This window comes from Bubalus kerabau, chromosome 2 (genome assembly GCF_029407905.1).
Source record: "Bubalus kerabau isolate K-KA32 ecotype Philippines breed swamp buffalo chromosome 2, PCC_UOA_SB_1v2, whole genome shotgun sequence".
Lineage (NCBI taxonomy): Eukaryota > Metazoa > Chordata > Mammalia > Artiodactyla > Bovidae > Bubalus > Bubalus kerabau.
The window spans coordinates 96,521,701-96,549,295 of NC_073625.1; the positions used below are offsets into that span (position 1 = coordinate 96,521,701).

The following is a 27,595-nucleotide window of genomic DNA, read 5'->3' on the forward strand; positions in this document are numbered from 1 at the left end:
GGCAACCCACTCCAGTATTCTTTCCTGGAGAATGCCATGGACAGAGGAGCCTGGCAGGCCACATACCACAGGGCCGCAAAGAATCAGACACAACTGAAGTGACTTACCATGCACCCATGCATTTATCTATTCCCTGGTAAAATTGAGATTTATGGATTTGAATCATATAACATTCAAAGGCTTAGTAGCTAAATAAGAGCTGTTGATATTTAAATAGGAAATATGTTCTAACTGCATAATTTAATGAAATACAAATTTCATTTAGGATAAAATTATAATACAAAACCTTCACTAAGACTTGCATCTTGTACTAAAGTTATTTGCTTTGCTGCTTCAGGAGAATATTTGAACTCTTCTGTCTCTCTTTTGTTCCTTTCCTTTAAAGGTCTTGGATGGTATACTGTAAACTCAGCATATGGAGATACCATTATCATGCCTTGCCGAGTTGATGTACCTCAGAATCTCATGTTTGGCAAATGGAAATATGTAAGTGTGACCTATCTAGGACTTGGTTAGTTGCCTCTAGTCTTTTAAAGAAAGTTCCTTCTATGAGTAAATGTGAATTTCAAATAACATAATGATAATATTCAACTGTGGGTATAAATGTAAGGAGATGAAATTAATGTGTTGAGTATATCAAAAGAATAATTCCTTACATAACAAATGCTATTTTAAAATACAGCCGATAAACAGATCATTCTTAGCTCAAATTAGTCTGAAAGAGTCACCCTGAAGTTTTCAAAGCAAAAGAAATGGCAGAATTCCAGAATAAACTCAGGGAGTATAGGACAGAGCTTAGAGGAAAATGGTTGCCATTCTCTACATACTCATGTTTTGTTTGGTGTGGTTACTTTAAAGGCAAGATGTACCAGGAACCAGAGCATTCAAATGTTCACTGAAAACTAGTCATCAGTATTAGCAGCCTATTTCTGGTACTTGGTCTTACAACTCAGTTGATGTGGTATCTTCTTTTAAAATTTAACATTGCTGATTTTATTCATTTTTTCAGTTCTGTTTAGTCATTCAGTCGTGTCTGACTCTTTGCGACCCCATGGATACCACGTCCGGCTCCCCTGTCCATCACCAACTCCCGGAGCTTGCTCAGACTCATGTCCATCGAACTGATGATGCCATCCAACCATCTCATCCATTCATTTCTTACAGATAGCAAAATCATATTTTCTCAGGTATCAAGGTTGGAAATGCAGGATAGATATCCTAGTAGGTGAAGTGGAAAGGCTGGAAAACTTTGACCCATAAAATACCTCAATCTATTTACCAAAACCAACAAAAAGCATCTGTGTGGCACCATTTCCCAGTGCTAGATCACATAAGACACAATAGTTTGCAAGTTTGAACAAAGGACATATGTTTCATTGAACACAATTGGCAAAATTTCCCTAGGTCCTTGAAATGTTAAAAGATATTTGACTAGGAAAAGGATTTGATGGTCCAATAATTCTTGAAAACTGTGGTATTATAATACTTCTCAGAGCCTTTCCTATATACAGCTACATGATGAATTGTCTGAGTTCATTCATGTCTTAGGTTTATTGAACCACACAACTTTTTCTCTCAGATATCTGCAAGAACAAATGTTCCACAGAATAGAAACATGCATAGTTGCATCCAAGGGGTAGTGAAACACAATCTCTTGAAGTACAGGTTCTGAAGTCAGACTGCATAATCTATCATGTACTGGCTATAGAATTCCGGACAAGTGAATTAATCCCCACTTTCTCATGGAAAAAAAAATGAGATGATAATGATAATCTTCCTTACACTGTTGTGAAGGTTACATGAAGTAATTTATATAAGAATACTTACCTAGTACTTGGCACATCATAATTGTGTGAAAAGTGTAAACTGTTGTGAGTGTGGTACCACTGAGTTCTAAACACAGTCTGTGATGGGGCAGGTGAAGGCAGAAGAAGAAGGCAAAGCAGCATAGCACTTCCCTGTTCCCTCCTCCTAATATCCAGCTTGCCCTGGGTAATTTTTAACTATTTCTGGTTCCGTATGAAAATGGAAATACAAAGTTAAGGCCTATGAGGACAAAGTCTATTCATAATCCTAAAATCCCAAGGGTCTGGGAGGCTAGCACCTAGAGTCAAACTTAGTGCTAACATAAATGGAATCCAGTGGTGAAAAACTTCTGTGATTATCGACATTTCTGATGCCCAGGGAATACTTTTCACCTAAACTGAACTGGCACAATGGCAGTGAAAACAAATAATAATGGCAGGTTTCAAACTGTTAATGAAATAAAAAGCTTCAGCAATAAACTGATGAGCTATATTTGAAGTGCCATATGCTCTGAAAGCAGTCTTGATTCCCAGATGCAGTATACAACCTCAATTTAATATAACCTGAAAGACAAAGAGCAGATTTGGAAAGAATGAAAGGGAGCAAACCCAGAGGAAAGATGGATTCATTTCTCTCTTGCTGCATGGTAATCTCCCATAATGGAGATCTCCCATAATGGAGATCATACCTCCCTGTGCACCCCGTCCTACCCAACTTCCACTGCTTCTTCACCAGCATCCACCTCTGTGCCTGGTACAGAAGAAGCATCTGAGGCTGTCAAGAGTGATATAATGTAGTCATATTGGAGCTAGGCTGTGAAGCTCCAGTCTTGGCCCTGCTGAGATACACTGGCTGGGGCTCTGGACCAGTTATTTAACCAACCTCTGTCTCCATTGTCTATAAATGAGGCCAGTATTATGTTTAATTTACAGGGTTGTTATGAGTATTAAATCCATTAATGCATGAGAAGCCCAAAGAAAGTACCCTGGCTTATAGTTAAGTGCTCAAAATGTAATAACTGTCATTTCTTGCATGAGTGAACAACTATAGAAATTTAAGATACTGGTCTAACATATTTTTCTTAATGAAGGAATGATTTAGTACAAGGATTCGTGCTGTAAACCTGTAGCAATATTAAAAGATTTAAAGAGAATGTTACTTATATATTCATATATTCAACCAACTGAACCTTTTGGACTCCAATTTTAGCTTAGTAATTGTCTTAATCACCTTGGGCTACAATAACAAACTACCACAGACTGGTAGTTTAAATAAACAGATATTTATTTCTCAGAGTTCTGGAGGCTGAGCAGTCCAAAATCAAGGTGCCAGCCAACCCAGTTCTTGAAGAGGGCTCTATTCCCAATTTGCCAACACCTGCCACTTGCTATAATGGCACCCACTCCAGTACTCTTGCCTGGAAAATCCCATGGATGGAGGAGCCTGGTGGGCTGCAGTCCATGGGGTCACAAAGAGTCGGACATGACTTAGCGACTTCACTTTCACTTTTCACTTTCATGCATTGGAGAAGGAAATGGCAACCCACTCCAGTGTTCTTGCCTGGAGAATCCCAGGGATGGGGGAGCCTGGTGGGCTGCCGTCTATGGGGTCGCATAGAGTCGGACACGACTGAAGTGACTTAGCAGCAGCAGCAGCCACTTGCTATGCGCTCATAGGACCTCTTCTTTGTGTTCTCATTGAGAGAGCGAGAGCGCTTGTGCTTCTTTCTCTTCTTATAAGGGCACTAATTCCATCATGAGGGTACCATCCCCAAGACCTCATCTAAACCTAATCATCTCTTAAAGGCCCACACTGGGGGTTAGGGCTTAGACATACAACTTTGGGAGGGTCACAAGCATTGAGTTCATAACGGTAGTAAATAAAATAATTTTTTAAATGTTACTTCTCTTAACACCTTGAAATTTGTCATACACTTTAAAATGTTTTATTATATTTTATTTTCTTCAAGACCTTGTGAGTTTAGTAGAAGAGAGTACACGCATGTGTGCTCAGCTGCTCAGTCGTATCCAATACTTTGCAGCCCCATGGACTGTAGACTGCCAGACTCCTCTATCCATGGGATTCTCCAGGCAAGAATACTGGAGTGAGTTGCCATGCCCTCCTCCAAGGGATATTCCTGACCCAGGGATCGAACCCACATCTCCTGTGGCTCCTGCATTGCAGGCAGATTCTTTACCACTAGCGCCACCTGGGAAGCCCCAAGTAGAAGAGAGAGTGCCCCTTATTTTTGATTATTGTTATTAGGTAAGAGAATGTTTGTGAGAGCAAAGGAAGAAATGAATTATATGTCTCAGTGCTCTTGGCATAAGTGTATATGCCAGATTATATTTTATTTTGATAATAAGTTTTTGTATGAAAGCCCTCTGAGCTAAGTTTTATGACTCAGATAGCAAAACCATGGGTTTCAGTGATTAATTGGATTCCATTGCTTTAATGGACATGATCCTTTTGCAAGGGCAAATATACTGTTCCTCCATGAGGATTCATTAAACTATGTTATGTGTAAAGGTCAGCTGTGTCAGTTCTGACTGAAACTGAAAAGTGTGGGCACATAAAGTATATGGATTAATGTAAATGCTAAAGATAATTGCCTAGGATTTCTAAATGAGTGTTTGCAGCTCAAGTGTATGTTGCTGTGATAGTTAGATGAAAATCCTTTTGTAGCATAACACAAAACACATTTGTTTTCACCTATTTTTCTTTTATATTATACATAAGGCCAACCCTTGTCGATTTCAAAACATACCAATTCTGTCCTTCAGATGCAAGAAAAGCTGGGATCACTTAAGCTCCATCCTTTCATGTTTGTATACTTACTGATAGCTGTAAAAGAACTTAAAGCTTTTCCCTTATGAAGAGTGATCCTCTGTAACCAAAGATTTATGGGAGGCTCATATCCAAAATTATTCTTCTTGGACAGAACTACAAATATTGATGGAATAACACGACCAAGAAAATTTTGTTGCTCTGACTGTAATACTGAAATGTCTAAATATGCCTGTTTTTTAATGTATTGTTACTTTAACTTTTAGGAAAAGCCCGATGGCTCCCCAGTATTTATTGCCTTCAGGTCCTCTACAAAGAAAAGTGTGCAATACGACGATGTACCAGAATACAAAGACAGATTGAACCTCTCAGAAAACTATACTCTCTCTATCAGTAATGCAAAGATCAGTGATGAAAAGAGATTTGTGTGCATGCTAGTAACTGAGGACGACGTGTTTGAGGCTCCTACAGTAGTCAAGGTGTTCAGTAAGTAGTCCGAATGTAACTGCTAAGTGGGATTGATGACTGGTCCTAGAAAATGTTCTTTAGAAACAAGGCTGAACTCTCTGTAGTATCTCCTGTGCTACCACTCTCTGTAGTGATACCTGTAGTGTAGCAGGTATCACGTAAGAGGACTTCTAGAGATTTTCATTCTGCTCATGCATACTGTCAATGAGAAAAACAAAAACCTGAAATTCAAATAAGGATTTTATCCAACAAAGAAACAGAATATTATTTTATTTGCAGTGAGGGAATAAAAGAATATTCTGTTGTTTTGTTGGATACAATTTCCTGTAATATGAAGTACTGTTAAATAAAAACTAGCCTGTGAACTTTTACTTTCACTGACATGTACAAATAAATGTTATGTGATAAATACTAATACATAGATACATAATATTGGGTTGGCCAGAAAGTTCATTGGGATTTTCTGTACAATGTTATGGAAAAATTTGAACATTTTTGATATACATATTCATGCATATCAATGCATACATAAATATATATTAGGCTAAACCATATAAAATTGCCATTTTGATGTATAACAATAACAAAATGCAAGCAAGAGACCTAAGTTTTCTGTATATGTATATGTGTGTACACACACACATTCTGACCTTGTTGATTTACATTCTGAGAGTGTTCAAATGGTTTAGAAAATTGCCATAAAATAAATAAATTCACCACACTCTGAAGGTGTATGTGGAATCCATCAGGGGAAAAAGTAGAGTAGGATTGGAAGAAGAGAAAGTTGTAAAGAAGCTTGGCATAATTACTGTAGGTTACTTTGGCTAATGATACTATGTAGTTAATGTGAGGGTGCAAATAGCTCTGCAAATAAATGACTTGAGAAGTTCTAATTAAAATGTTTTATGTTTTAATATTTAAAATATCCCACCTTCATTACATCATAATATCTTAGAAATTACAGGGAGAAAAATAGGTCTCAAAGGTTTCAGAATGCCAGTCTTTTTTAATTAGGCAAGAAGGTCTTACTTTTCTGTTTTTTCCACTGTTTTCTGATAACTTGACAGCACCTAGAAATTATTAAAATAAACAGGGAAGAAAGAAACCCAGAGGGCCTTGCTATTACAGCAAGTAACCTTGAATTTTTCCTGTTTCTCTTATAATAGCCCATGCAACTAAGTAGGACGGTCCCTTAAGCATTTATATGGACTTCAAAGCTCCTTTGGGCTCACGACAAGGATTCAAAGAGTGCTTATACTATCAAAGAAGCCTTTGTTCTCCAGAAGAACCGTGTAAAAGCATATTACATGTTTCAGTTGATTACCTTTCAGCTTAGAAGGCACTTTCCAGAAACCATCAACTCAACTCAATTATTTTATGGATCAAACCAAGTACCAAGTGTTTCTCAGTTATGCCCCCTTCTAGTAAACACCCCAAATAATCTCCATCCTGTATTTGCCAAAGTCCCATGTATTTTTTTCTTTCCTTTTATTTCACTTTTGTGTTATTAGGAAGATGAATTTTGTACTGCTAGAAACACTTTTTCTAAAGAGAGAACCAAAATCTTTTAATTAGGCCATGATGTCATAAATATAAGTATACAGGAATGTACTGCAGTAGGTACAGAGATTAAGTCACATCACTCTAAAGATTATGTGTATTGATGTCATTGTCACATTTCTTGTTATTATGTTAAAATTACCAAATATCAAGACAAGCTACAAGAAAGTTGAGAAAATCCAGGTTGTTCCATTTTCAGAATACAGTTTTTAGAATATAATTTTTAAATGCTTAGAAATTCAGTTGGCTTAATTTGATAAAATTTGTAAGCTGCTTTGGAATACAGGGATATCTATGATTGTAAAAACAAACTCACACCCTGTATACCATCAGCTCCCGCTACCCCCCTTCTCTTTTGGATGTTGTTGAAAACAAAGTGATTCTCAGAAACAGAATTTGCATTCCAGGCTCTGGGCCAGGAAGAATTTAAATAGATGAGTTATACATTTTTGAAAATGGGGCTTTATACTAGAAACTGTGGGACCCTCCAAGTCCAATTAAATAAACAGCACAGCTCATGATAAAGAAAGAGTTTGCAAGAGCATATAGGTACTTTGCTTTTTTAAAAAATAATGAATTTACTTTGGATCATTATTTGTGAAGCAAACAGCAGCTGTGACATGGAGGCTTTCATTCTGTGCATGTACATATTGCAGTCACTTAAGAGTTACTAGGCTCATCAATCAGTCCTCTGTTTCCTTCTGTCGAGTCACCTAGCAACATGCATTGTGTACCACAGAATGAGTATGGTTAACGTGAGCTAATCCCAAATCAGCTTGCTGCAGAATGTCCGCCTCATAAGCAAAGTCAAACTGTTTTCGTTCAAACTAGAGGCCATGACTGATGACTTTATTACTCTGATGAAGGTTTGTTTATTCAGTTCTAAGGTATATCTCTCATGCAAGAAATCATGCTGGTAAAGCAGACCAGATCCAAAATAAGTTCGGTGCTTTGTCACCACTAATAAGGCATTTTTGTTTGTTTGGTAGTTAAATGGCACTAAAATCAGACTGTTTGCATTTAATGTACATTTGAAGTTAATAAAACTATCCCTTAGCAAGAGCAAACCTTTAAAAGTTCTCCCAAAGATTCATTGTTGTGATTGTGCAAAAGTCTTAGAGGTTGAATGCGTGCCCAGAGAGCCAAATGGCTGAATGGCTGTAGGTGGTATAATAGGAAAATCACTGAACTGGGCATTAGGAGATCTAGCTTTGTTAGATCTGCTACTAATTTCTGACCTTGGACAAGTGACTTCACCAGTCAGGGCAAGGGGTGCAAGTCTCTCTTCATCTGTAAGTGAGTACTTCAGATTAGGTGCTGATTTTCCCACTCTGTTTCTAGGATTCTCTTGAGGAGATAATGAATAAGGCTGAGGAAAATGAGGAGCTGCTTCTACTAGATTAACTAGAATTCTAGTCCCTCAATGTTTCAAAGTTTTTTCATGATATTTTGTTCAGGGGAAAAAAAATGAGAGAAGGGCTTGAGCACTAAAAAGCCTTTGAAAATCACAGTCTAGACTAATCTTCTGCACTGGTGTGTGTGGTGTTAAAAGGAAGACTATTTCTGTGACTTCGAGTCTGGTGTCTACCTGGACCAGCCAGCTCTTCTCCTAGTAATGGTTGACATCACAGTGTTATTTTAGAGCTTTCATTTGGACACTGAGCTCGATATTTATCAGAACTGAGCATCCCTCCTCCAACCCTCCCTGTGAAAATAATTCAACTTCAAATGCAAGTCACTTCTTTTTAATGAAAGAAGCAGAAAATAACCCTTTCAACAAATGAGATCTACCCTGTGTATTTCATTTTGAGCCTTTAAATGTAAAAAATAATACCTCTTCCCATCTCATAAGGAAAATAAACTATAATTTCATGCTCACGATGATTACTTAAAGTACATCAAGAGGTGATTGTCGAGAAAATACTGAGAGAAGCATCCTTGACTCACTGTAGCCAGTGCACCTGCCTCTTCTTACTCTCCTCCCATATCAAATTGAGCTGTCCTCTGTGTGGCTTTTGAGAATAACTCTAGTGCATTGTGGGTGATATAGAGTAGTTTTGTGTTCATCACTTCATCCTCACCTGGCTGTGAAACCCTTGACAAAATTATTTTAATAATGCTAATAAATTTGTGACATGACCTTTCCTTTCAATTCTATACTTAGTTATGAATCCATGAATCATATTAAGAGGTAATTCACATAAAGCTTTTTTAAACACTTTGGAATCAATATGCAATTTTGCTAAAATAGTACACATCCTCTTTTATGGTCCTCTAACCGATACTCATTGATTGTTATAAGCTAATATGAGAGAAAGTTACCTGCAAAATATGTATTTAATATGAAATGTTTGAAACAAAAGTTTGAGAAAATAACTCAAAGAAATGCAATTGGTATTAGCCTTACTTCCTCAGTATTCAATATGACTCTCTCTTCTAAATAGAAAAATGAACAACTGTACAAATAGAACTAAATTTTAAGTATCCTTTCATCAGGTTTCCCTGGGTTTGCTGCAACTTTCTTTTATTGAAATAATAAATTTTAGAGAATGTTTATGGAAACAAGCACACATGAACATGTGGAAAAGACCAACAGTTTTACCACACCAGTATTGACAGTTATACAGAGTTTATAAATTACAGTAGAGGAATATATTCTACATTAGAGGAAATATGTGTCTAACCGAGTTGTCATCTGATTTTCATGAACTAGACATTAGTGCAACCTAACAAAACTGCCCACCTGCACTTTCTATTAAAAATCTAATTTTTTAGAGGATCTTTTCAAATCTATATATATTCCAGGCATAGATAGTAACTGAAGAGGAAACAGAAAACTATTTGCTCTTTTTTTCATGTTAATCTTGACTTTTCATCAACCACATAAATTAATTTAATACCTTACCTCTTTTGAGCTCTGAGAGAGGTGTCATTGAGTAGCTGACTTTAGTTCCCAGAGAACTTTCACTTACTCAAACCCCAAGATTTTCATTCTGTTTAAATATTTTGGATGTAGCCCTATCGCAAAGGCATTGGACATTTGCCATAAAACATTGGATTCTGAACAAAATTTAAGGTTTTATCAATAACTCAAGTTGTAATTATGAGCTTTAATGATTGTATTTTAAAATAGTGACAAAATTAGGACTTGCTGATGTGTAGAAGGCTACGTATTTCCAAGAAATTGCTATTTATTTCGAGTATTTTTTCAGTTTTTCATAATTTTTGGTCACATTCTTAGCAATGAGGTAGCCAGGTCACTTCTTATTTGTGTTAATGTAATTGTTTGTTATTCTTTTCTATTTTTCTATCTGTCTTCTACTTTTTAATCTTTCTTATATTTTCTTTTCAATCTGTGCATTTAGAATATAGATAATTGGTCTTCAGGAAACTGTATCAAGAAAATTATATTTCTAGAATTAACAGTAGATAGTCCGGAGAAGGCAATGGCAACCCACTCCAGTACTCTTGCCTGGAAAATCCCATGGATGGAGGAGCCTGGTGGGCTGCAGTAAGTGGGGTTGCTAGGAGTCAGACATGATTGAGAGACTTCACTTTCACTTTTCACTTTCATGCATTAGAGAAGGAAATGGCAACCCACTCCAGTGTTCTTGCCTGGAGAATCCCAGGGACGGGGGAGCCTGGTGGGCTGCCGTCTGTGGGGTCACACAGAGTCGGACACGACTGAAGCGACTTAGCAGCAGCAGCAGGCCTCCTATAATTGAAGTGCAAGTTCAACACATAGGCAAATTCACTATTATTATTCATTGTTCTAATTTCTAATATAAAATAATTGCAAAGGGAAAATTAACTCTGGATATTAACTTGAAGAAGATTACATTATTTTTGCCTGGAATCTTGGTGATACCCATTTTGCTGTTCCAAAGACTTTTTGTCTTCTTTCATGTTTCCTATAATGGTCTGGTTAGGTAACATGTCTGATAACTGAATTCCAAACTGAATAATAATTATAGAAAAGCGAGTTTAGTTTGGTAGTAAAAGTACAGTGATGGTAGACAGTAAGATTATGGAAGAAAGGATAGCTGGTTGTCTTTGTCTATTTATTTGAGAATAGAATAGTTCTCCATGAAACTCATAAAAATCAATGACAATGTGAGGAAATATCCATTTTCTATAGACTAATTATTAGGCCAATTAATAAGTTAAAAAAATCCATCAGTGATAGACAACTAAAGGCTAGAATAAAATAAGTTTAAATAGTACCATGCTGATCCAATTTGTAATCAGTTTTTCCCAAAGCCTCTATTAGAATATATGCTTATAGAACTTCCTATATTGAAAATGCCTCTGTCCATTATCTTAGGTTCCAAATTTGAAAGATTTTCTCACATTTATAGTTTCATAATATAACTTCACTTAAAAGACAAGGTTTGAGATAATAGGAAACTTGAGTTTCTACATCCCTTAACCACTATATATTTCCCTTGATTTTAGAGCAGTGATTCTTAAACTACACTGTGCCCCAAAATCCCCAATGGAACTTGTTTTAAGAATAGATAGGTTTATAGGATTTCCCCTAGATATGATTCAGTTGGCCTGGTAGAGCTCAGAAATCTGTATTTTAAATAAGCGCCCCTGTGATTCAAATTCATGTGAACTCCAGTTTTCACCTAAAGAGTTGGAAATTATTAATAAGTATAAAGTGCACATGGTAATCAATTGCAGATAATATATCCTCTTTAATACATTAACCTCTGTTACCATCTAAACCATACTCACTGTTTATAAAGCATCCAGAAAATGTCACCAATATTTTATTCACAGGAGTAATAAGCATTTAAAATAATATTTAATGTAATAAAGCAAATATCTGGAATGGGTAGCTAACCAGATTTATTAATTATAGATTATATGGGAAAACTTTATTGTGTTGCTTATTTTTCTACTTTGAGTAAATTAATTATTTTTCTGTAAACCAAATCACAAATGTCCATTTTATTCTTCCACATACACTTAAAATATTTCTCTGTTTAACTTTAGAGCAACCATCTAAACCTGAAATTGTAAGCAAAGCCCCATTTCTTGAGACAGACAAGCTTAAAAAGGTAAGAACTTATTTTTGATTGATTGCCTTTCCTTAGCCTATTGTTGAATGCCTTTTCTTGTCCCCAGATGCCAGGACAAATTAGATAGACTTTGCTCTGTGGAGTTGCCAGTGTTCCAGGCACCAGTTAGAAAGTCTGCACAAGGTAGAAAGGAGACATAGAGGAAGATGTGGTTATTTCTGAAGGGAGGAGGGGGAGATGAGAGTTTCTTTTTAAAAAAAGCATGTCTTTCTTGTTTGAATGAACTGAATGTTTAATTAAGTCACGGTAGATGAGTACATTTTCTGCACACCACAGTCAGAAAGGGCTTTCCAACAATATGAAATAATACCATGTGAAAGGAAATGGCATGGTTGGGAAGCGCATTATTTGTACTGCTGGAATTTTGGGTTCTCAGCCAGTGGGCAAGAGAGTCCAGTAAGAAGTAAATCTCAAGGGTTAAGAGAGGCTGGATTCTGACAAACCTTCTGTCATGTATAATGTTTGGTCTCTATCTTACTGACAAACTATTGAAAAGTTGAAGTAAAGGTATAAGATCAGATTTGTACAATCATATTAGCAGAGATTTGAAGGAAAGACAAAACTGGATTTCCATATATGAGCACATCACTTGATTCATAATCTCATTTTTCACTAATTAGAATAGCCCAAATTTCCTTTATTGGAGGAAAAAGCAAGTTCAAAATTCTTTGAATCAGATTAAAGTTGACTGCATAATATTATTTGATAAACACTAAATATTAAAACGGAGAAGGCAATGGCACCCCACTCTAGTACTCTTGCCTGGAAAATCCCATGGATGGAGGATCCTGGTAGGCTGCAGTCCATGGGGTCGCAAAGAGTCGGACACGACTGAGCGACTTCACTTTCACTTTTCACTTTCATGCATTGGAGAAGGAAATGGCAACTCACTCCAGTGTTCTTGCCTGTAGAATCCCAGGGACGGGGAGCCTGGTGGGCTGCCGTCTATGGGATCGCACAGAGTCGGACACGACTGAAGGGACTTAGCAGCAGCAGCAGCAAATATTAAAAACTGGAGTAGGAAATGACAACCTACTCCATTTCCAGTATTCTTGCCTGGAGAAGCCCATGGACAGAGGAGCCTGGTGGGCTACAGTCCACAGGATTGCAAAGAATTGTACGTGGCTGAGCATGTACGCACATGCACAGACACACACACACACACACACACACACACACACACACAAATATTAAAAACACATGTGAAGTACAGTGGTGAGGATTACAGTTCATTGTAAGTATATGTCATCTGAAATGTAGCATGAAGTTGGAGAGGCAGCCTCATTTTAACACCGTTAATGATTCTTTCAAATGCAGATCTATCAACCATGGCAATAGCCAGTGTTAATGCAGTTATATTATTTAGTTAACGTTAAAAATGAAGACTGTCAAAATGAACTGGGTAATGCTTTTAAATGAATGTGATTTTATTAATGGTGGCAGCATCTACTGCACATTTTAAAATGGGCAAGACTATAATTTTAAACACAAGACATTGTTTTTATGTAAGAGTGCATTCATTCAGTCCTTAGTTGGGACTTGTAAAATGAATGGGTCAAGAAATCATTGGAGTAACTCTGCATCCCTTGAGGAGTCTGGGGCTTTCAAATGGACAACCCATGATGGAACCAAGATTGTAAAATTTCCTCTCTATATTGCAGTTGGGTGAGTGCATTTCAAAAGACAGTTATCCAGATGGCAACATCACATGGTACAGGAATGGAAAAGTTCTGCAACCTCTTGAAGGAGGTGGGTAAGAAGTGGGCAATAAATTCAGGTGACCTGTTTTGCCTTTCTCTTGTCTAAGCATTCTTTAGTCTATCCTGAGTCTAAATGCATTGCCCTCTTTTGATTTATGACTCTATATTCTTTGTTACTTAAGTATCCATTAAATCAGTAAGGGATTTTTTAAAACCCGTCATTTTAGACCTTGTGCAGAAGAATCAAGAGCAGAGAAAATTATTTCTGTATGTGGCATGTTCTAGAAGTTAATTAAAGTGAGTGGGAGATAAAATTCCCAGGATTCTATTTCTGTCCATGTCTCTGATTCATGCTTTTGAAAAGACATCTACCTCGCTACATGTCAATTTTCCCTCCTGTTAAATGCAGTAAGAAGGACGAAACCACTTCTCAAAGTTGCTATGACAGTTAATTAAGGGCTGTGATTTTCCGATGAAAGATCCTACCATTAGTGTTCTTTATTTTCTTCAGCGGTGGTCATAATTTTTAGAAAGCAAATGGACTCAGTAACTCAGCTCTATACCATGACTTCATCCCTGGAGTACAAGACAACCAAGGCTGACATACAAATGCCATTCACCTGCTCTGTGACATATTATGGACCATCTGGCCAGAAAACACTTTACTCTGAACAAGCAGTTTTTGATATTTACTGTAAGTACCTCAATATAATTATACAATTTTAATGTATTAGAAAAAATATTCCAATGTTATTTTAAGTCCCAATTCATAAGCTCTTCGGAATCTATTTCCAAATTCCCATCCCTATTCCATAGTACCCAAGTAATATCTTCCTTTTTGTAAGACCTATAGAATAAATGCTCACCCATCTTATGACAGCTTTCAGTCTCTACTTTGTTATTTATTATCATCTCCTCTGTATTCTCTAACTTAGTCTGATTTCTTCTGTTAATTCTCAACCCTGGTACATAGTCATGGATTTTGTAGGAGTTCGGAATGCCGCTGATGGTTTTCTGAATGAATGACAGATGAATAGAGACTTATGACTGATTGGTTTTCTAGATATGGAATTTCCATTTTAATAAAGAGAAAGATTTTAATAGTGCAATCAATTGCATAAGTTAGATAGGATGTTGAATTCCAAGGTATTTTGTTTAACTTTACACCACAGATTTTAAAACCTGGAATATTAGACTACAAAGGAACTTTCTTGATCATCTAAGTCCATTATTTTATTTAACAGCAAAATGAGACTCAGAGACTTGCCCTAAATTAGCTTTAGCAACTGGATTAGAATCCTTTTCTCCAATGCTATGTTCCTTCCTATAAGATGGAAGTCAAGATAATATGATTTAGAGCAAGGATGCTAGCTCAATCCAGTTTCATTGCTGTCAGTTACTATGTATTTCTAGAAAATAAGCTTAACTACTTTGTCTCAGTTTTCATATTTTGAAATAGGAAAAATATAATACTTAACTCATGGTGGTGTTATAGAGATTAAGTGAAATGAAAAATCTAAAATAGCACAATATGTAGCACATTAAATGCCTGTTAATAAGTACTATTATCATTTTTACCTAATAAGCATATAGACATATTTTTCAGGGAATGAAAAATATATAGACATATATTTCAGGGAATGATACAGAATATTTCACTATTTTTAATGAATTATAAATTCCCATAATACTGTCATATGTTGTAGAATAACCTAATACTTCTACATCTATTTGAGAGAAAGGGTAGAAATGCCCATTAAACCTTCAAAGAGTTTTATCTCAGCTACATTTCTATTTGGGTTCCATGAAGTGCAGAATCTTATATAAAGAGCAAAACTGAAATTCCACTTGCTCTAACCATCATGAGATGTTTTGCCTTAAACTTTGTAAACAAGTTTCAACTTGATTTAAAAGCAAGGATTGAGAGGATTTCATCATGTACAGCTTATCTAAAATCAAACTATTATTTCTGTATGTGGAAGTAGAACTCTGTTCAGAGATATTCAATTGGAAATAAACTGTCTTGGTGTAAGTACAGAAGTACAAAATAGGGAAGAACATCAAGATGAGTGAAAAGGATTGGAAAATTGGCTTAGAAAGAACAGAATCTATGTGAATATCAGGCATGGGGAAATAGATGGGCAGAAAAGTCCTTGGATGAATAAGAAAGAAATGATTTTACTGTGACTGGCTGTTCGGGACATATTTGGCAGAGCTTTTGAGAAGCCACAATGTATGCAGTGCTGGCCTTCACTGAAAAATCCAGAAGGGAAAGAGACACGTGTACCCCAATGTTCATCGCAGCACTGTTTATAATAGCCAGGACATGGAAGCAATCTAGATGTCTATCAGCAGATGAATGGATAAGCAAGCTGTGGTACATATACACAATGGAGTATTATTCAGCCATTAAAAAGAATACATTTGAATCAGTTCTAATGAGGTGGATGAAACTGGAGCCTATTATACAGAGTGAAGTAAGCCAGAAAGAAAAACACCAATACAGTATACTAATGCATATATATGGAATTTAGAAAGATGATAACAATAACCCTGTGTACGAGACAGCAAAAGAGACACTGATGTATAGAACAGTCTTATGGACTCTGTGAGAGAGGGAGAGGGTGGGAAGATTTGGGAGAAAGGCATTGAAACATGTAAAATATCATGTATGAAACGAGTTGCCAGTCCAGCTTCGATGCACAATACTGGATGCTTGGGGCTGGTGCACTGGGACGACCCAGAGGGATGGAATGGGGAGGGAGGAGGGAGGAGGGTTCAGGATGGGGAACACATGTATACCTGTGGCAGATTCATTTTGATATTTGGCAAAACTAATACAGTTATGTAAAGTTTAAAAATAAAATAAAATTAAAAAAAAAAAAAAAGCTAAGACCCAAAAGTGTTTAAGACATAGTCCTGACATTCAAGAGGTTTCTCCAGTAGAGAAGATATGTGCATCAGAAGGAAATTGTCAGTGCAAGGTTGCAACTGGTAAGTGCCACAGAGACTCAGTGAATAGTCCTGAGAGTTCAGGTGTGCAAGAATAATGATCCCCAGACATTATTGTGCATCAGAACCCCCTGAAGGGCTTGTGAGAATACAGACTACTGGACCTGGCTCTAGAGTTTCTCATCCAGTAGGTATGAGACCCTGGTTTGATTCCTGCATCAGGAAGATCCACTGGAGAAGGGAGAGGCTACCCATGCCAGTTTTCATGGGCTTCCCTGGTGGCTCAGCTGGTACTGCAATGAGGGACACCTAGGTTCGATCCCTGGGTTGGGAAGATCCCCTGGAGACGGGAACGGGTACTCACTCCAGTATTCTGGCCTAGAGAACTTCATGTACTGTATAGTCCCTGGGGTCGCAAAGAGCTGGACATGACTGAGTGATTTTCATTGCTCCAGGATGACTTCAGAGAAGAGAAAGAGGAACTAAATGAAAAGTACAGAAGTATACATTCAAGAAAAAGAAATGTGATCAATTCATCTTGAAAGTTTTATAGAATCTACCTCTTTCATCTGTGTATATCTGATTCACAGTATACCTCTTTCATCTGTGTGTATCTAATTGTGCCTTTTGACACTGCCTAAGATTATGCCACCATTCCTCATTGCTCATGGTATTTTTGTAACAGCTTCAAAAATAGTTCTCCTGTCTATTCACCCCAAACTTCCCTGCAAGCTGCTGCCAGAAATATCTTTCTAAAACACAAATGGGAACATGTTACTCCTGTGATGAAAACTCGTCAGCAACTCCCCAGATCTCTCAGGGTGATGTTTACATTCTCAATTTCAAAAATACCTTGAGTCTCCTATAGCCGTGGTCCTTTCCTTTCTCAACCTTCACCACTTCACTGCCTTCTGTAATCTGTTCTATTTTCCAGATCCCTCCTGTAGAATACTGTGTACATTCCTATTCATATGCTGTCATGCTGTCACCTTTATTATCCAGCAAACATCTTATTTTTCAAAACCTAGCTCCGGGGTCAGCTCCTACTAGAAGCTTCCTCATCTGGTGAATCTATAAGCTACCAATGATTGCTATGCTTATGCATCTTAGGCAGTTTTAATGTTGTTACAGTCTTAATTTATAAGTTTGATGTCATCATAAAAGAGTTTTATTTATGATGGACACTAAGGACAGGGAATTGCTGTTTTAAACTTTGTAACTCTTAATTTATAAGTTTGATGTCATCATAAATAAAAGAGTTTTATTTATGATGGACACTAAGGACAGGGAATTGCTGTTTTCAACTTTGTAACTCCAGCACTTAGTACTTGAACTAAACAAATATTAACCAAATGAATGAACATAAGATAAATGGAGAGATGAGAAAAAGAAAAACTGAGTAGACCCTTTTGTTTATTATGTAGGGGTATATATGGAGTAATGAGATATATGATTCTTACCCAAAGTAAGTTCAAAGCAGTTGTGGATACCAGATTAAGAAATTTTTATTTCAATCTTTGTTTGTTGGGAATGCATGAAGACTTTTAAATATCATTGTAATAGTCAAAGCACTATTTCCAAAACTGATTTGGAGAAAATATGTATGAAGATGTAGAAAACAGAAAGGCTTATGGTGAGGAACTAAATGACGTTTAGTGGCAATGTTTCAGATGTAGATTAATTAGACCCTTCACCAGGGAAGTGTTGGGAGAAGAGAAGGGAAGAATCAGATGCAAAGTATAAGGATTAGTCATTAAGATTGGGTGATTGAGTGGATAAGAGAGGACAAAGGAGAAAGCTGGAGTAACTGGCAGACTGATGATTTACTAATAGAGTAAAATTCAAAGTCAAAGGGAGAGTATGAGATCATTAATTTTGTTGGACGCACATTAGCCAGAATCCAGAAAGCCACTGTTAAAACTCCAACGTGTTACATTAACCCCCTGATCTCAGTCTAGGTCTTCAACTCTCCAGTACAGAGCAGAGCCTATTGAAGAAGGGATACAGACAAGCAGGGTTAAAATAAAGCAGAAAGTAAGATCGATTATGATTCCTAGCTGTTCTGGTGTCAGCTTTGGTCAGAGATATGCTGCAGTGACGTGAGACAGACCAAACCAGGCAGAGAAGGGCCATGTGAATGAGTGAGGGAGGCCTAGAAATGGAAGACCAGTGGGGGACAAACTTTATTTACTTCCCACTGTACTGAGAACTGGTCAGGGAATTACCTCAGGCAAATTCAGAAAAATGAACAAGTATACTAAGTCAATTACTGTTTAGCCTCAGAACCTTCTGGGCAAATATTCAGAAATGCCCAAGCATGAGAAAAGTCAGAGGCAATCTATAACAACCCTTCTAGGTTTCTTTTTTTTTTTTTCTGCCTGTAATCTTAGAAAGGCAAGTAAATGATTGCAAGAGATAGAAGAAAAAACAGCTATACTACTTATTCATCTCACTTTATTAGCTAATAGCAAAGTAAGTCTTCATAGATGGATTATTTTTAGTGCTGCCAGTTTGGAAATATAGACACATGCCTCAGTAGTTATTTAGCCTTGTGGAAAAGGCTCTCTAAAATAAACCTTTACATTATATGATTTCAAAATTCATTGTTCATTGTATTACCAGCTACATAACAAGTGAATATATTAGAAAATGGGTCATTTATAACTGCCAACACCGCCTCCTTTGATTTCCTGTTGGGTAGATATGGTCCACTGTGCATCCAGCTTTTAATTCCTTTAGCATTCTACTGTTGAGCAGTAGCCTTGACCAAAGAATACCCTTTAGCCCTATTTTCTCCTTAAAAATGACCGAAATGGAATTTAAGGTTGCATCTTGGCTCCAATGAACAGAAAAGAATTACAGTACATTCACAGTTCTGTTGATTGTATTATATTAAGGGTCTTGCTCTGTTTATGGGATTCATCTTTCTGAAAGCAAATCTGCTCTCCTGCAGACCAAAAATCTTCCTGGTATTATTTGGCTCATGTCCCTTTTTATTTAATATAAGATATTATTGTGTAATATGAGTGTGGGGGTGCCTGATAGTTTTAGCTCTTTTTCTAGCAATCTTTCCAAACTGTAAGATATGTGTAATATAGTTAAATGTCCTTATAATGAGATTATACAATGAGATTGTTCCTACTGGTCTTTTACACATAAAATAATTATGGTCATTCCTATTTCAGGTAAAGACATTTTGCTAAGAAGAAATTGATTTTTATGTAACAGAGCTTCTTTGTAGTTTGCTCTAACCAAGATTAGTACTTGTTATAGCAAGTAGCTATTAACTTCAGTCCTTCTATAAAAAGATACATTTAAGTAATTACCATTACTAGCTTCTTGAGAAAATTGTGTATAATTTAGTCACTTACATTATATGTACAAAGTAATTTGGTACTTGATGAAATGGTTAACTTGTGTTTGTGACTCTTGCAGATCCTACAGAGCAGGTGACAATACAAGTGCTGCCATCAAAAAATGCCATCAAAGAAGGGGACAATATCACTCTTAAATGCTTGGGGAATGGTAACCCTCCTCCTGAGGAGTTTTTGTTTTACTTACCAGTAAGTGATTCAGGATTTTTACTTGAGCTAGACGGCTATCATTCTGTCCTATTGTTCGGCAGTTGGCTGACATTAAGAATTGTATGTTCTTGGGCAGCTTAAGTGAGAAAGGATGTTATTCTTAGAGACAACGGACACCTGTGGAATGTCCTTTAAAAGTTTTTTGGCAATTGCCAGTGTTCTTGCCTTTTTTTATTCAATGTTAAGTGGAATCAGGGACAAAGAGGAGAAGACCTGATCATAGGAAACCATAATGGTAGAAACTCAAAGTCTCATCATCCAAATAAACTAAAAGAATCTGCTCTTCATAAGCAGACAAATATAAAATGTAGAATGATGATAGCAAATGGTTTGATGTGGATTCTAAATCCACACAGAGGGTGTTCCTGAACACATCCAATATAAGGACACTTGTGTTGCCCGTTATATTTAGCTTGATAGAGGAAAGCAATGGGCTATATCTTGCCATCATACATGGTCATGAAGAGCCATTTTCTTAACTTTTATCAGTATTGGAACTGAAAGAAGTGACATCTAGAGGATAATATGGCTGTGTTCTAGATGTCATAGTGCTGTGGAGCCAGACTAGGTGAGAGCTACGTCTGAGGACATTTGCTCGCTCTCCCATAGCCTTCTCAGGTTTGTGTTTGACAAAACATTGCTTTGGGAGAAGCATATGCAACTCTTACTGTGTTTACTGCAGTAAGGGGTCTGTTCATAATGCCACCCACTGCAGTAATGCTTAAGACTATCAACCACAGATTACTCAGAAGACAAGTATAAGTGATTTCTTTTTACTTTAAGGAGCTTTCCTAGTGGCTCAGATGAAAAGAATCTACGTGCAATGCAGGAGACCCAGGTTCAATTCCTGGGTCAAGATCCCCTGGAGAAGGGAAAGTCAACCCACTCTAGTATTCTTGCCTGGAATATGGGCAGAGGAACCTGGTAGCCTACAGTCCATGGGATCGCCAAGAGTTGGACACGATGGAGCGACTAAACACTTTTCACTTTCACCTTTATACTTAAATGTTGACAGATGATTCTATGTATCCTAATAAATTGACATAGTGTTTTTGTCTGATATGCAAATGAAAATTTTAAACTAATTACATTTCTACGTTGATTTTCAGGGATTACAGAGCCAAATTTGTGTCTTAGTTTTAGCAGTCACTACGTTTTTTGTTAATATATACTCCTAATACTTAAAATATATTTTTTAATTCTTAGTTACTAGTTCTTTTTTCTTTTAAAAATTTATTTTCTCCTCTCTTCCTTCCTTCCTTCCTTCTTCCCTCCCCTTCTACCTCTCTTCCTTCCTTTCTTTTCTCCCTCCTTGCTTTCTTTCTTTAATTTGATATATGTTATATTTTCTTTTAAGCTCTCTCAAATCTTTTTGTTAAATTAAGAGATAAATGTAAAAATAAAATATTAGCTATGTTTTAAATTTTACTTTAACACAAGCCATAATGTCAAAATATATGCCATCAATACAATGTAAATTACCTTCTCAATTTCCTTAGAATAAAATTATCAGTTATTTTCCCAGGATTCAGATCATACAAAATCTAATATCATTTTTCCAATCAAAGAAACATATTCCTTTTTTTTTCTTATCTGAGAAAAATGTCATTTTTATCAACAAATAAAACTGTTCTTATTGTAGCTACCAAGTATAATCATATGATGTTTTTGCCTCTATCAAAAGGGACAGCCTGAAGGAATTAGAAGTTCAAATACTTACACACTGACAGATGTGAAACGCAATGCAACAGGAGACTATAAATGCTCCCTGGTAGACAAAAAAAGCATGATTGCTTCAGCAGCCATCACAGTTCACTGTAAGTCAATTTATTCTCTTTACTAACTTCATTTAAAAGGCCTTTTCTCATAGTCTAACTCTGCTGTCTTTTCAAATAAATTGCACTCTATTTTTCTTAAATAATGTGATTTCAATAGATATACTAGAGACCGTCAGAGTGAATCCAAATTTGGTCCTGCCATTAGAGTGGTAACATCTGCATATCTGATGTTACCCTTTGCCCTACAATATTAAATTTGCCCTACAGTATTAAAATCTTGAACAGATCTAATAATTGTAACTGTTGGCAGTGATAAACCTCTGTCTCCTATCTAAATGTCTTCAATTTGCGGTATTAAAATATTCATGTACATCTTTTTTAAAATATTTTTTGGCATTGCTCTCTTTGGGATTGGAATGAAAACTAACCTTTTGCAGTCCTGTGGCCACTACTGAGTTTTCCAAATTTGCTGACATGTTGAGTGCAGCACTTTAATAGCATTATCTTTTAAGATTTGAAGTAGCTCAGCTAGAATTCCATCACCTCCACTAGCTTTGTTTGTAGCAATGCTTCATAAGGTCCACTTGACTTCACACTTCAGAATGTTTGGCTCTAGGTGAATGATACCACACTGTTGTGGTTATCCTGGTCATTAAGAACTTTTTTGTATAGTTCTTGTGTATAAGTTCAAACTACCACACAGCTGTACTCATTTCAAATGATTCTGCTCAGTATCCTTCAAGAAAGGCATCAGCAGAGTGTGAACTGAGAACTTACAGATTTACAAGCTGATGTTAGAAAAGGCAGAGGAACCAGAGCAAGTTGCCAGCATTTGTTGGATCATAGAGAAAGCAAGGGAATTCCAGAAAAAGCATCTACTTCTGCTTCACTGACTATGCTTCACTGACTATGCTTCACTGACTAAAGCCTTCGACTGCATAGATCACAACAAACTGTGAAAAACTCTTGAAGAGATAGGAATGCCAGACTACTTTACCTGCGTCCTGAGAAACCTGTATACAGGTCAAGAAGCAACACTTAGACCTGGACATGAAACAATGGATTGGTTCCAAATTGGGAAAGGAGTACATCAAAGCTGTATATTGTCATCCTTCCTATTTAACTTATACGCAGAGTACATCATGCAAAATGCTGCACTGGGTGAATCACAAGCTGGAATCAAGATTGCTGGGGGAAATATCAACAACCTCAGATATGCAGATGTTACCACTCTAATGGCAGAAAGTGAAGAACTAAAGAGCCTCTTAATGAAAGTGAAAGAGGAGAGTTAAAAAGCTGGCTTAAAACTCAACATTTAAAAAATGAAAATCATGGCACGCAGTCCTATCACTTCATGGCAAACAGACGGAAAACAATGGAAACAGTGACGACTTTATTTTCTTGGGTTAAAAATCACCTCAGATGGTGACTGCAGCCATGAAATTAAAAGATGCTGGCTCATTGGAAGAAAAGCTCTGACAAATCTAGACAGTGTACTAAAAAGCAGAAACATTACTTGGCAAACAAAGGTCTATATAGTCAAAGTTATGGTTTTTCCAGTAGTCATGTACGGATGTGAGAGTTGAACCATAAAAAAGGCTGAGTGCCGAAGAATTGATTCTTTTGAATTGGGGTGCTTGAGAAGATATTGAGAGTCCCTTGAACTGCAAGGAGATCCAATCAGTCAAACCTAAAAGAAATCAACCCTGAATGTGCATTGGAAGGACCAATGCTGAAGCTGAAGTTGCAATACTTTGGCCACCTGATGCGAAGATCCAACTCACTGGAAAAGACCATGATGCTGGGAAAGATTGAAAGCAAAAGAAGAAGGGGGCAGCAGAGCATGAGATGTTTAGATAGCATCACAACTAAATGGACATGAATCTGACAAACTCTGGGAGATAGTGAAGGACAGGGGAGCCTAGCTTGCTGTAGTCCATGGAGTCGCAAAAAGTCGGATGCAACTTATCAACTAAACAATAACAACAATCAGTTCAGTTCAGTTCAGTCGCTCAGTCGTGTCCAACTCTTTGCGACCCCATGAATCTCAGCACGCCAGGCCTCCCTGTCCATCACCAACTCCCGGAGTTCACTCAGACTCATGTCCATCAAGTCAGCGATGCCATCCAGCCATCTCATCCTCTGTCGCCCTCTTCTCGTCCTGCCCTCAATCCCTCCCAGCATCAGAGTCTTTTCCAATGAGTCAACTCTTCGCATGAGGTGACCAAAGTACTGGAGTTTGAGCTTTAGCATCTTTCCTTCCAAAGAAATCCCAGGGCTGATCTCCTTCAGAATGGACTGGTTGGATCTCCTTGCAGTCCAAGGGACTCTCAAGAGTCTTCTCCAACACCACAGTTCAAAAGCATCAATTCTTTGGCGCTCAGCTTTCTTCACAGTCCAACTCTCACATTCATACATGACCACTGGAAAAACCATAGTCTTGACTAGATGGAATTTTGTTGGCAAAGTAATGTTTCTGCTTTTCAATATGCTGTCTAAGTTGGTCATAGCTTTCCTTCCAAGGATTAAGCGTCTTTTAATTTCATGGCTGCAGTCACCATCTGCAGTGATTTTGGAGCCCCAAAAAACAAAGTCTGACACTGTTTCCACTGTTTCCCCATCTATTTCCCATGAAGTGATGGGACCGGATGCCATGATCTTTGTTTTCTGAATGTTGAGCTTTAAGCCAACTTTTTCACTCTCCTCTTTCACCTTCATCAAGAGGCTTTTTAGTTCTTCTTCACTTTCTGCCATAAGGGTGGTGTCATCTGCATATCTGAGGTTATTGTTATTTCTCCCGGCAATCTTGATTCCAGCTTGTGCTTCTTCCAGCCCAGCATTTCTCATGATGTACTCTGCATAGAAGTTAAATAAGCAGGGTGACAATATACAGCCTTGATGTACTCCTTTTCCTATCTGGAACCAGTCTGTTGATCCATGTCCAGTTCTAACTGTTGCTTCCTGACCTGCATACAAATTTCTCAAGGGACAGGTCAGGTGGTCTGGTATTCCCATCTCTTTCAGAATTTTCCACAGTTTATTGTGATCCACACAGTCAAAGGTTTTGGCATAGTCAGTAAAGCAAAAATAGATGTTTTTCTGGAACTCTCTTGCTTTTTCGATGATCCAGCAGATGTTGGCAATTTGGTCTCTGGTTCCTCTGCCTTTTCTAAAACCAGCTTAAACATCTGGATGTTCATGGTTCACATATTGCTGAAGCCTGGCTTGGACAATTTTGAGCATTACTTTCCTAGCGTGTGAGATGAGTGCAATTGTGCAGTAGTTTGAGCATTCTTTGGCATTGCCTTATTTGGGATTGGAATGAAAACTGACCTTTTCCAGTCCTGTGGCCACTGCTGAGTTTTCCAAATTTCCTGGCATATTGAGTGAAGTACTTTCACAGCATCATCTTTCAGGATTTGAAATAGCTCAACTGGAATTCCATCACCTCCACTAGCTTTGTTCATAGTGATGCTTTCTAAGGCCCACTTGACTTCACATTCCAGGATGTCTGGCTCTAGGTCAGTGATCACACCATCGTGATTATCTGGGTTGTGAAGATCTTTTTTGTACAGTTCTTCTGTGTATCCTTGCCACCTCTTCTTAATATCTTCTGCTTCTGTTAGGTCCGTACCATTTCTGTCCTTTATCAAGCCCATCTTTGCATGAAATGTTCCTTTGGTATCTCTAATTTTCTTGAAGAGATCTCTAGTCTTTCCCATTCTGTTGTTTTCCTCTATTTCTTTGCATTGATCGCTGAGGAAGGCTTTCTTATCTCTCCTTGCTATTGGAACTCTGCATTCAAATGCTTATATCTTTCCTTTTCTCCTTTGCTTTTCACTTCTCTTCTTTTCACAGCTATTTGTAAGGCCTCCCCAGACAGCCATTTTGCTTTTTTGCATTTCTTTTCCATTCCATGGGGATGGTCTTGATCCCTGTCTCCTATACAATGTCACGAACCTCAATCCATAGTTCATCAGGCAGTCTGTCTATCAGATCTAGTCCCTTAAATCTATTTCTCACTTCCACTGTATAATCATAAGGGATTTGATTTAGGTCATACCTGAATGGCCTAGTGGTTTTCCCTGCTGCTGCTGCTAAGTCGCTTCAGTCGTGTCCAACTCTGTGCGACCCCATAGATGGCATCTCCGCCATCCCTGGGATTCTCCAGGCAAGAACACTGTAGTGGGTTGCCATTTCCTTCTCCAATGCATGACAGTGAAAAGTGAAAGTGAAGTCGCTCCGTCATGCCTGACCCTCAGTGACCCCATGGACTGCCACCTTCCAGGCTCCTCTGTCCGTGGGATTTTCCAGGCAAGAGTGCTGGAGTGGGGTGCCATTGCCTTCTCCGGTGGTTTTCCCTACTTTCTTCAATTTAAGTCTGAATTTGGCAATAAGGAGTTCATGATCTGAGCCACAGTCAGCTCCTGGTCTTGTTTTTGTTGACTTTATAGAGCTTCTCCATCTTTGGCTGCAAAGAATATAATCAATCTGATTTCGGTGTTGACCATCTGGTGATGTCCATGTGTAGAGTCTTCTCTTGTGTTGTTGGAAGAGGGTGTTTGACCAGTGCATTTTCTTGGCAAAACTCGATTATTCTTTGCCCTGCTTCATTCCGTATTCCAAGGCCAAATTTGCCTGTTACTCCAGGTGTTTCTTGACTTCCTACTTTTGCATTCCAGTCCCCTATAATGAAAAGGACATCTTTTTTGGGTGTTAGTTCTAAAAGGTCTTGTAGGTCTTCATAGAACCGTCCAACTTCAGCTTCTTCAGCGTTACTGGTTGGGGCATAGACTTGGATTACTGTGATATTGAATGGTTTGCCTTGGAAACGAACAGAGATCATTCTGTCGTTTTTGAGATTGCATCCAGGTACTGCATTTCGGACTCTTTTGTTGACCATGATGGCTACTCCACTTCTGAGGAATTCCTGCCCACAGTAGTGGACATAATGGTCATCTGAGTTAAATTCACCCATTCCACTCCATTTTAGTTCGCTGATTACTAGAATGTAGACGTTCACTCTTGCCATCTCTTGTTTGACCACTTCCAATTTGCCGTGATTCATGGACCTGACATTCCAGGTTCCTATACATTATTGCTCTTTACAGCGTCGGACCTTGCTTCCATCACCAGTCACATCCACAACTGGGTATTGTTTTTGCTTTTGCTCCATCCCTTCATTCTTTCTGGAGTTATTTCTCCACTCATCTCCAGTAGCATATTGGGCACCTACTGACCTGGGGAGTTCCTCTTTCAGTATCCTCTCATTTTGCCTTTTCATACTGTTAATAGGGTTCTCAAGGCAAGAATACTGAAGTGGTTTGCCATTCCCTTCTCCAGTGGACCACATTCTGTCAGACCTCTCCATCATGACCCGCCTGTCTTGGGTGGCCCCACAGGCATGGCTTAGTTTCATTGAGTTAGACAAAGCTGTGGTCCTAGTGTGATTAGATTGACTAGTTTTCTGTGATTATGGTTTCAGTGTGTCTGCCCTCTGATGCCCTCTTGCAACACCTACCATCTTACTTGGGTTCCTCTTACCTTGGATGTGGGGTATTGCTTCACGGCTGCTCCAGCAAAGCGCAGCCTCTGCTCCTTACCTTGGACGAGGGGTATCTCCTCACCGCTGCCCCCGCTTCTGACCTTGAATGCAGAATAGCTCCTCTAGGCCCTCCTGTGCCCGCACAGCCACCACTCCTTGGAGGTGGGGTTGCTCCTCCCGGGCGCCGCCCCTGGCCTCCTGCGTGGGGTAGGTCCTCCCAGCCCCTGCCCCTGGCCTCGGGCGCAGGCGGCTGCGACCGGCGCATTTAGCACAGGCAGCTACCCCACGTCTGAGGTCAGAGGCAGAAGCCGCGAGGACCCCCATGCCC

General features: G+C 38.1%; 1 protein-coding gene across 2 annotated transcripts in view; it reads left to right on the forward strand.

Moving 5' to 3' along the window:
• ALCAM (activated leukocyte cell adhesion molecule) overlaps window positions 1–27,595 on the forward strand; it is a 217,962-nt gene that overhangs the window by 158,929 nt on the left and 31,438 nt on the right. For both annotated transcript variants that reach the window (XM_055568024.1, XM_055568025.1), the window contains exons 2-8: window positions 386–486; window positions 4,860–5,079; window positions 11,623–11,687; window positions 13,370–13,457; window positions 13,920–14,102; window positions 19,796–19,923; window positions 21,629–21,761. In XM_055568024.1, the coding sequence (XP_055423999.1) occupies window positions 386–486; window positions 4,860–5,079; window positions 11,623–11,687; window positions 13,370–13,457; window positions 13,920–14,102; window positions 19,796–19,923; window positions 21,629–21,761 (918 nt within the window). The remainder of the gene's footprint in view (window positions 1–385; window positions 487–4,859; window positions 5,080–11,622; window positions 11,688–13,369; window positions 13,458–13,919; window positions 14,103–19,795; window positions 19,924–21,628; window positions 21,762–27,595) is intronic.